General features: G+C 33.4%; 2 protein-coding genes across 7 annotated transcripts; both read left to right on the top strand.

Annotated features, from left to right (window-relative positions):
- Window positions 1–1,233: 1,233 nt before the first annotated feature.
- LOC18038411 (FBD-associated F-box protein At2g26860) lies at window positions 1,234–4,408 on the top strand. 5 transcript variants are annotated; one of them, XM_006429548.2, is made up of 5 exons: window positions 1,234–1,297; window positions 1,755–2,721; window positions 2,891–3,043; window positions 3,134–3,448; window positions 3,655–4,408. In XM_006429548.2, exons 2-4 carry the CDS (start codon window positions 1,780–1,782, stop codon window positions 3,422–3,424), a joined length of 1,386 nt encoding a protein of 461 aa, XP_006429611.1. In that variant the 5' UTR covers window positions 1,234–1,297; window positions 1,755–1,779; the 3' UTR covers window positions 3,425–3,448; window positions 3,655–4,408. The 5 variants fall into 5 exon arrangements, with proteins under 5 accessions (XP_006429611.1, XP_024037305.1, XP_024037308.1 ...); XM_024181537.1 differs by having other exon boundaries at window positions 3,603–4,408; XM_024181540.1 differs by lacking the exon at window positions 3,134–3,448.
- A 3,130-nt stretch (window positions 4,409–7,538) lies between these two features.
- Window positions 7,539–10,771, top strand: LOC18038410 (F-box/LRR-repeat protein At4g14103). 2 transcript variants are annotated; one of them, XM_024181535.1, is made up of 4 exons: window positions 7,539–7,634; window positions 7,898–8,919; window positions 9,137–9,268; window positions 9,927–10,771. In XM_024181535.1, the coding sequence occupies exons 2-4, from the start codon at window positions 7,918–7,920 to the stop codon at window positions 9,933–9,935; spliced, it is 1,143 nt and encodes a 380-aa protein (XP_024037303.1). In that variant the 5' UTR covers window positions 7,539–7,634; window positions 7,898–7,917; the 3' UTR covers window positions 9,936–10,771. The 2 variants fall into 2 exon arrangements, with proteins under 2 accessions (XP_024037303.1, XP_006429610.1); XM_006429547.2 differs by having other exon boundaries at window positions 9,340–10,771.
- The last annotated feature ends 334 nt before the right edge of the window (window positions 10,772–11,105 follow it).

Below are 11,105 nucleotides of genomic sequence, written 5' to 3'. Positions count from 1 at the left end.
CAAAAGCACTTGAAGTTCTGAAACTGAGTTCGGATTTTGTTATCAAGATTCCTCCCTCTGGCATTTTGTTTTCCACGACTAATCCTATCTTCTTTAACTCGATTGCCCTTTGGATTTTCAACGCTGGGAATGCCATGCATTCATCATCTTGACTATGATGCAATATGCCAATCCGATCACTGTGATTGTGAAGTTTCTATTAAAGTTTCTAATAATATTCAATATCATTGTTAAAAGAATACTTGAATAATTTTCTATAGTTAACATTCAATATTAGATTTAATTAATTAATTAATAAAATATTAATCCAAAAATGAAATACCAGTTTAAATAAATTGTTTATTGAAATTTTGTGTAGTCTTTGGGTCGGGCTCTTGTGTGCATCTCCAACAATCAGTCTACACGCTGCAGGAAAGCCTGCCGATTTTCTTGCATCTCAGAGTTTTTTTGTCCTTTTTTTTTTCCTCCTCTGGCCAAAGAAGCCTTTAAACAAATTTCTTATCGATAATTGTCCAATCTTTCTCAGTTTGATCCGTTTAGAATAGAAAGCAGACTCTTGCTTTCTCCATAAACTTTTGAAACTGTTTATGCATAACTCGCCTATTTTTGGAATTTGAGGTAATGTTTGAGAGTGAGGTTGTACAACACTATAATATTTGATAAACATTAGTTTCTTGTAATCTCAAAATTAAATTAATTTAATTTTATAATTACAAAATGGAAAATTTATTATATCTTTGCTATTAATTTTATCAAAATTATTATTTAAAAATTAACTTTTCTTTTATAGTTATAATTTTTTTTACAGTAATTATAGTTTAAAATTTACAACACCTCAATACTAAATAAAATCTTTGGTTTCTTGAATGCACTCAAAAATAATTTTTTAGCATATCTAATTAACTGAATTTCTAGATTGACAATAATGTTGCTTGTGAACCAATAAAAAATTCAGAATAAATTTTACTTTTAAGAACATAATTCGTCATTTTTTATTAAATAAACCTTTTTTTCTTCATGAGAAGGTTACTTATTTATTTATTTTTTTGGGGGGAAATTTAAAGGTTAGATATATTATTACAATTTTCACTCTAGCCATTGCTAATTTTTTTTTTTTTAAAAAAAAAAATCAATAGTCTGGACCTACTACGTAAAATTTGACAGGTTACATATGTCTTTTTATAAATAAATAAAATAAGGGACATAAACGATACATTTCATCTACATTATTAACGCAATCCTTTCCTTTTCCTAAGCTGAACAATTTCGAGGAGTTGATTACAGCACACTGCCTCAGGTCCGGTTCTCTTTCATTTATTCTAAATTTATCATTTTTCCCCCCTTCTGTTTTAATATTTTGGGGTAAACTTTGTATATATTAATGGGAAATTTATAAAGTCGGGTGGGTTTTGACTGTTATGAATAACTGAAAATGATAATTGAGCTGTAACCGCTAACCAGTGACCTTTATGGAAACTCATTTTAGTGCTCAATAGTTGGTGGTCTTCTTAAGATTTTTGTTTTCGGTTTTGGAAACTTTTCTTTCTTCCATTATTTGCCTTTTTTTTCTTTGTTCCGGCATGGCATTTGCTTGTTAAAAATCTGGTGATTATTTCTGTGACTCGATGCAATTTGAAGGGTTCTGAATTATTGTTAAAATTTTTTATCTAAATTTAGTGACTGGTGATGGTATTTTCTATTCTAACAAATTTATGGAAGCTTGCAATTGTCTTCATATATCAAATTTGTTGCAGTTAATTGTATCATTGTCAGAGAATTATGAATCAGAAAAACGTTGATAAAGACAATGCAAGAGGTGACATTACAAGTAGATTACCAGATCATCTTCTTTGTCGCATCCTCTCATGTCTTCCAACTGAAGATGCTGTCAGGACCTGCATTTTATCATCAAGATGGAGGGATCTTTGGACTTCAATCCACGGTCTTTACTTTGATGGGGGTAATGAAAAACCGAGGAGTTGGTTCCTGAATTTTGTGGAACGAGTACTTGGTCTTTGTCAATTGAAAGATATTCACAATTTTCATCTTAGAAGTTCTACTCTTCGAGAAAAAGATTTTTCTCGTGTTAGTGAATGGATATGCTTTGCAATCCAACGCAATGTCCGCCACCTTTTTCTTGATGTATATAGTACTAGTAACTTTACTAGACATAAAAGGATTCTAGAGTTACCTCAGAGTATTTTAACTTGTGAAACACTAGTGGAGTTAAAACTGTGCAGTGATATTGTTATTGATATTCCCGGATCTGGGATATGTTTTCCGAGTCTCAAAATTCTTCATTTTGGCTTTTGCCATCCGGATCGTGGCCTAATGCAGAAGTTCTTTAGTAGTTGTCCTACACTTGAAGAGTTGACAATTGAAGGGATTCTTCACCCACGTGATAATGTACAGACTATTAACATTATTGTGCAGACTCTCAAAAGGCTAAGCATAAGTGTATTCGTAATGCAAGGATACGTCTCTAAGCGTATATTTGAGATTAGAACCCCTAATCTTGAATACCTCAGCATTATTGCTAATTCCTTAGCATACTTTGTATTGGATGAAATACCTTTTCTGAAGAAAGCATTTGTGCTTGTTGAATTCAATGTTCTTAGAAGAAATTCGTCTGGTATCTTCGAAAATGATGCTAGAAGTGCACTGGAACTTGTGAAAAGAATTAAAAGTATGAAGATTTTATCATTACCTGACTCAATGACGGTATTTCCTGCACTTAATATTTTCTCTGGTTATCAATTTTTGAATGTCTTGATATTTTGCACACCTGATTTGGTAATATTTTCTTTAAGATTAATATTTCACTTATACTATATTGTTATTTAGTTCTTGTACTAATTTTATTGGACAATTATCTTTATTTCTCTTGTAGGTTTTAAGCTTTGTTTTAAATAATAATTTGCCAACGTTTTCCAATCTGATCTCATTGGAGTTGCACATTGACTCTTGCTTTGGCTGGAAACTGTTGACACCATTTCTCAAAAGGTCGCCAAGTCTGAAAGTTCTTAACTTGGACTTCTCAAAGGTGAGTTAAGAATATATTGTTTGCATAGCTAATTAATTGCATTACTTGTTCACTTTGTTTTTGAAATGTGTGATTCTTCTTGCTTCATAGGCTCATAAATTGACTCCTAACACATTACAAGACATTGTATTTGAGGATCTTGTTTGCGTTGAACCAGAGTGTGCACCTAATTGTTTGTCATCGTGTGTTGAGGTGATTGAGATAACAAACCTGAAGAGGGAAGATTATGAGCTGGAAATGGTCAGGTACTTGTTGGAAAATAGTAAAGTATTGGAGAAGTTTTCAGTGGGTTTTGCGGAAGATGCACCAGAGGACAATCTCCGAAAAGAGATTCTCATGTTTCCAAGGGGCTCTAAGACTTGCAACATTGAATTCTTTTGAATGTTTGTGAGATGATGTTGGAAGGTTCTCTCGCTTAACATTTTCTGTTTTGATTTTTGGTCTTAGCAAAGTACAACATGCCTCTTATCACCAAATGTGCATAACATACTTGTTATGTACACTGAATTTTGTTAGGAGTATGGCTCTTAATCTTCATAATGTGGTGATCACTTTTCAGGATTTGTAGTGATTTCAGAAGCACCACTAAAGGGCTATTTGATTATTTGCAGACTTGGGATTGCTTCATCAGCCATTGTTTTTGCAAATTATGAAGTCTATTGATGTGATCTTTGGAAGTTGAATGAGAAAATGTATTAAAGTCCATTGTCTTCAGTCTTCACCAATCATGATCTAATCATCTTTGTTTGTCTTGTCATGATACACGGCCAAACAAGGTTGTCCTGTATCTTCATCTGGAGTACCCTATGGTTCAGTTCCTGTTGTTGTAACTATGGCTCCAATTTTCTTTAACACGTACAAGATGGCCCCTGATGTTGTTGCATTTCCAAGGATGGACTCTATCATAAATGGAAGCACGCATAGAGGATGATGAGAAATATCTTGGAATACTAGTTGTGCTTTTGAGTTTGGCGTATCATGCAAAAGACACCAGTTGCTAGATATCAATCGGAGACACACTTATCTGCTTAGCATGCAAAACTCTCTTGAAGTCAACAAAGAAATGAGGCAGTGGAGCTGGCAATCTATTGTGGTAGCACTTCCCTGATGGCACAGACGGCATGGATGGTAATAGTTCGTCCAAAATCTCCTTCAACTTCAAACATCATTTCCCTTCTTTCCACAAGAATTGCATTATTCAACTCCTTGTATTCTATGAAATGTAAGTGGGGTTGCAAGAAGAAAAATCCTATGGAAGAATTCCTTTACCATGATGATCTCTAAATTTGTGCATGAATATTTTCACGGATGTTGAAAACAATGCTGTTGAGAAATGAAATATATTTCTGAAAGCTCTTTTTTCTTGGTTTGGGTTATTCCATTTGCTGTAGAATCAGTCTTTGTTACAAAACTGTAGATTATCTGGCTCTTCTTGCTCAGAATCTGAGGCGGGTTGCATATCTGGAATTTGAATTACTTCCCAGAATTTGTAGTCATTTCAGAAGCGCCCACCAAGAGCAAGAGGGCCGTGTTACTCCTGCCATGCGCTTAAGGATTTGAACCAACTGAAGAAAGATCTTTTGTTTAAGGATTTGAACCAATACGTATCGTGGGTTAATGGAACCGCAAAAATTTACCTCTGTCATTTATAATAACTGTTTTTCAGAACTCAGAACTATGTCCAAGAGCCCATTGTGGCCCTCCGAGACTCTATGTGATCAATGGGGACAATGCCTGTTTGGCCAAGATCACTGGGAAAATGAAACCTGAGGACTAGTTTGATCATGAATTTTAATTTTCAAACCAACTGCCAAGTGGTACTTCATTTGTTTCATTTGTTGTGTATGATCTTTTCTTTCAAGCGCTAAAACTCTTCTCTTTTTTTTTCCATTTTAGCTTGGTTATTCCATTTTCTGTCTTTTTTTTTTAATATTTCTCTGTTATTACTTTAGTGTCAAAACTCAGTCAAATTTAGTTAGTAACAAAAAATGGATTGACTGTATGTCGTATACTTCACTATCCCAATTTCATTCTATAAAAGCATTGCAATTACTTGTTGGTAAATACTAAAGAAACCATCTTGAGTTGACCATGCCACATATAACCTTCTTCTCAACGTGAGATTTTAAAGTATTTTTGTTGTACTACATACACTTAATGTATGTATGAAATGTGTACATGAATTGGGAGAGTTTGTAAGGTATCGGTAATTTGGTCGAGCTTACGATAACGACCAGGATGCTTTGTCAACACTTGAATTTGTTTTGATAGGGAACCACTAACTGCTATCTTGATGGAATTGGAATTATCTCCTTACTTCGTTTTAATCTGCAACAATAGAAAACTGTCAGGGAGAGTCGGATTTTTCCCAACGAAAATCCTCTAACACTCAAGTCAGCAATCGAGTTTTCTTACAAAGAAATAATAATGGCACAACGCTCGTGATCTTATTTTTCTTTTTTTGTTTTTTTAATCAGACCTCTTATCAGCCAAAAAAGCCCCCTCTTTTGGATTTTCCAGGGTTTTTATAGGCGCCCAAGATCGCATCTTCTTTAATGCACATATGTTATTTGATTGAATGCACCACTTAAATTATGAGTTAATGTATCCGTTTCTGTGTAGTATTGAGTTGCAATTATAGCGCCCGGTCATGCTTAGACATTAACAACCGAACTTCCAGGCAGAGTTCAACGAACTAAGAACTAACCAAGACCGCAGAATAAAACAACCTGATTATGGTTTAACTTCCGGGCGGAGTTCAACGATCTAAGAACTAACCAAGACCGCAGGATTAAACGACCTGATTCTGGTCTTCTCGCAGGACTCTAGTCGTGCTTGCATATGCGACCGGTCAAATTTCTCCTCGATATTTCATATTACCTTTACAACATCACTATTTGGTGGCTACGTTTCTATACCCCAAGCATCAGCAACAATTAGTTTCATTTTGGGACAACTCATGATGTTCATATAGATCTATTATGTATCTCTGCATCTAGCATTGGGTAGACTGCATTCAATACCTCCTTACCTCTCTCAAGGTATAGTCCTCTTCCTTCCGAGCTCCCTTTACCAACAGAAATATTAGTCAATCAAATAATAGATAATCAACTGGTCGGTTTGAAAATCAATGAATTGCTTGTCTTAGAATATTATTCTCGTCAAACATGTTTTGGTTTGTCTAGATTTATTTATTTGTTTTTATTTAAATATATAAAATAATCGAGATATATATCTAGATTATTTTTTCATGTTCCTTGAAAGGGTGAACACAAAAGCACGTGTTGTCAAATCCATGTTGAATTTGATAAATGTATTGCTTCTGAAGGATGTCTTCGGATTTGTCTCGGGGTATGTCTTGGCCACCTCCATAGGGTCTTTTCTCCTGGCCGCATAAGCAAGTACCAAAATGTCTAGTATTCCCTCACACTTGGCGCCTATGAGTTTTTTTTTTTCGTTGAGAAATCTCTAATCAATGATAGAACAAGATCTTTTTTTGCATTTGAGACTTAGAAGACGGAAGCCTTACGGAATCAGTCTTGCCACCGCGGGTGAAAAATTATATACTTAATCACAAGCAGTTACGTACAAAATCATGAGAGAATCTGGCTTAGGGTTGGAAATAGGTAATTGAAATGACTTCCCAGAATTTGTATTCATTACTGGTTTGAGAAGCACCACCAGGAGGACAGTGTGATGTCATTTGCTTATTTGCAGACGTGGTTGTAGACATATAAAAAAAAATTAAACAAGAACGAAGAAATTAACAAATTTTAGCTGGAAATTTAACTAAGAGTGGAGCTATTGGCACCCCTACATTATTCTTGCAAAACCCCACGTTAAATAAAATTACAATTAAAGATAATTAAAAATTAAACACATATAGTTTTTTTTTTCAAGCAAATTACTTAATTCATAATCAATCTTTTTCAAAAAAAAAAAAAAAATTTATATGTTACTTCCTATCTAACTAAAATAAATTATACAAATTTAAAATAATTTATTGTTCTCTTTTGATTTCTTATGGATTAAATATTTTTATACTTAAAATTACTTTAAAATTATAATTTGAAATATGTGTTATTTCAATCAATGATTAACACTAAAAAATTTATCACCTATATAACTTTTTAATTTGTGTGTAGATTAATAATAAAATTGAAAATAATTAAAAAAATAACACAATAATACTTTGAGTTTTAACAATAAAACAAATCAAATGAAAATTGAGAATTTAGAAAATTAAATCTAAAAAAAGGGACATTTTCGGAAATAAAGTGAATATAACTAAGAAGGGGGTTTTATGAGGAGATGAGAGGGGTGCCAATAGTCCAACTCTTTAACTAATTGTTCCACCTATCTGAAGATATTATCAGAATTTGGGCCGGGCTTTTTATGGGCATAGCTTAATTATGGGCCAACTGAATGGGCCCGTCCCGCTCCTTGTTTACACTGAACCGGTGCGTTCAAGTAGGACTGTCAGCGTTCTCTTTCCTTGCACATCCTAAACTCTGGAGCAAAGCTTGCCGATTTGTTGCCTCTCAAATTATTTGGTGTGGGAGCTCTATGGTTCTATTGTTTCCCTAATCAGGTTCATTTCTCTCTCTTGTTCTATTGTATATTGTGCTTTGGTTGCTACATTTAGAGGGAAAATAAAATATAAAAAGGATCAGAAAATTTGAGCTAATGCTCTCTCTATTGAATTGGTGTGAAGTAGAATATTAATCCACTGTAATTAGTAATTACTCTCTTTTAAGTTTTCTCAGGAAACAAACAGAATTTTAAGAAAACCCATTTAAGCCCAACAAAATCCTAAAATTTTTTGTTTTGTTTCTATTGTTGTTTCCCTCTCAGGCTGGTCGAGAATCACCACGATGGAAAAATCCATTCCCAAGTGTGGAAAATCCGAAAGGCTTCAAGTGTTGAATCAAGAAAAAATGGATAGGATAAGTAGTTTGCCCGATGAAATCCTTTGCCACATTCTATCATTTTTACCCATAAAATGTGCTGTGCAAACTTGCATTCTATCTTCTAGATGGAAGCACCTCTGGACTTCACTTCCCTGTCTTTGCTTTGATGACAGCTTATGGTTTAAGGACAAACGTCCTGGTGAATCCACTCAGGATGTTTTGACTAGGTTTGCGAATTTTGTAAACAAGGTGCTCCTTTTTCATTCGGCGGATATTAATAAGTTTTCTGTCCATTGTTCTGAACCCAATATCTATTTGACTGATTTGCCTCCTCTTAAATCCTGGGTTTCTTCCGCAATAGAGCGTAATGTTGGTGACATTGAACTTAATCACGTGTACGTTGATGTCCTTATTGAGTTGCCTGATAATATTTGCACGTGCAAAACACTTGAAATGCTCAAACTGAAATTGGATTTTGATTTCAAGATTCCTACCTCTAGAATATGCTTTCCAAGTCTTAAGTGTCTTCATGCTGAAATGTATTATCCTCATTCGACCTGCATTACTGAGAAGCTCTTTACTATTTGCCCTGTGCTTGAAGATTTATTGATAGAGATTCATTTGGAGGATAAACATTCAGTGACTAACCTTAACATTTCATCCCTCACTTTGAAGAGGCTAACCTTATCATTAGAAAAAGTTTTGTTTAGTAATACCAAGCATCAAGTTATGATTAGGGCTCCAAATCTCGAACACCTCTGTATTTACGACGATACCTTGGTTTCTTATATGGTGCATGAGCTACATTCCTTAACTGAAGTGCATTTTGATATTGAATTCGATAAATATTTTGTGGAAGACTTGCAAGAATTTGATCCACCAAATATTCCAGCTGATCGTATGCTACAGCTTCTCAAAGGAATCACTAACACCAGGTTTTTATCCTTGTCTGCTGGTATTATTTCTGTAAGTTCTCTTTTAAACCACATTGTAATTTTTATTGTTCTGTTGTGCATATTATATATTCTACATGTTTCTTTCTTCCTATTTTCGTTAATAATTCTCATGCATTTGTTCTAGTAGTAGATTTTTTTTTCCCTACCAAATTGGTAGGAAATTTATTAACTGCAAGTTATTTTTCTACATAATTGTTTTCCAATGATTGGCTTGTTCCCCGTGTAAGGCCCTTGACTGTGCTTTTGAGGATTACATTCCTACATTTCCCTATTTGACCTATCTGAAGGTGGAAATTGAAGAATCTGGATTTCGGCTGCTACCTATCATCCTCAGAAGTTTACCTAACTTAGGGGCAATGGTGAGTATGAGAATGACTTTCGAGCCAAATGGCACTTAATTTGTTGTTTATGATATTTTTCTTTTGATCAGGAAATTGATTTCCTTATTGTGGGCGACAACCTTAGATGGACTGAGCCACAATGTGTGCCCAATTGTTTGTTGTTGCATGTCAAGAAAATTGAAATTTGTGGATTTGAAGGTTTGAAACACGAATTGGAACTGGTCAAATACTTATTGAAAAATAGTGAAGTGTTGGACAAAATGATCATTAGATCCATGAAAGAGGCTTGTAGCAAAAAGCTTTTCCAGAAGTTATTAATTTTTGAAAGAGGCTCAAAGACTTGTAAAGTTGAATTCCTTTGAGAGTTTTCACATCACGAGTTTGGGTTTTGTGGGGGGTTTTTGCATCATGTGTGTAAATATGCATATTAGCTTTGTTGATAACTCAATTGCAGAATATGCTTGACATGGTTTCAGGATGAGATACTTTGTGTTTTTTGTGATGCAAGTACATTGTCTTATTCTTTATATGCAGAGCGGCTTTTATGAATTTATATTAACAATTCATTTACATAAACTGTGATGTCTGGAAACTAGAATAAACATTGTGGAACAATTTCATGCAAGGGTAAACAATTGACTCAAATTAGGAATTAAGTGGGTTGATTGACTAACAGGGCACTTAAAAGGTCCAATCCCATGGAATGGACGGGGATTTTGCTAACACAGTCAATGAGAAATGCACTGCCTTTTTTGGCAATCTGCTTGTGAAGTTTCTATTAAATGGACTCATGGAATTCTCTTCAAGTCTCAATTGCAGTCAGAAAAATATTGCGGCTCAGTCTCCCATATAGAAGTAAATGTTCAACCTAAATGAATATTATCTTCACTTTAATTTTTTTTTATTAAATTTTTATTATTACTATTGGCATTAATATCCAACAAATCCTCATGTTCTGGGCTGGGTTATTGTGCGAATTGTTGACACCATTTCAAAAACACACAAGTTCTTTCAAACAAGCCAACCTCCCATTTGTAATTGTTATTTCACATAAATTTTGGTACATTTGTGGTTGGATGTGTTCAATTGAACCAAAGATTTGTTAGCAAAGTGTATCTTCTAGTCTCTTGCTTCTTAGAGGTTTTGGCTTGGAAGTATCATGTTTGCTTATTTGCCTAATCAGGTTCTTTTTCTTTTCTCTCTCTTAGTAATTTTCTTATTCTTGTGCTTTATTGCTGCCTATGATATGAAAGCGAAATTTGGGAAGATTAATGAGAGGAAGAGAAATTTATTAGCTATCTTCAGTGAGTATAATAAAACAGAATAGTCCAAGTTATCTATCTTTTCTTTTATTTCTCAGAGATCAAAATTTAGGGATGGTAAAATCCTCTGTACCCATTTCAAATAGGGTAAATTTTGAATAATTTTTGGAGAATGAGGTGGAGAGTAGAGGAAAAATAGTTATCAAATTCTTAATGGGGTAAGGTTTGATTTTGAATTCTCCACCTCACCCTCACTGTAATTCCGATTATATATAAATATTTTTTAATTTTTATTCAATAATTTTTATTTTATCAATTACAATGTTGATTAATAATTTTTTTATTATTTTTACCTAATATAAATAGGATTAACTAAAAAAAACCTTAAAATATAATTCTTATTCAATATTAAAACATTAAAACATTATTATGTTTTTTCTCTTTTAAAGTGTTGTTTTCTTCAAACATTTTTTAGTCAATATCATTTTAAAATATTGTTTCAAACTTTTGGAGTTTTTTTAAATAATTTATATCCTTTATAATATGATGATAATTTTATTTAAGTCTTTAATTTTTAATTTGTTGAAATTATA

The sequence above is a fragment of the Citrus clementina genome, unplaced genomic scaffold (assembly GCF_000493195.1).
Source record: "Citrus clementina cultivar Clemenules unplaced genomic scaffold, Citrus_clementina_v1.0 scaffold_6, whole genome shotgun sequence".
Lineage (NCBI taxonomy): Eukaryota > Viridiplantae > Streptophyta > Magnoliopsida > Sapindales > Rutaceae > Citrus > Citrus x clementina.
Note: the sequence above shows the minus strand (reverse complement) of the source record. Positions and strands in the feature narration are given on the sequence as shown.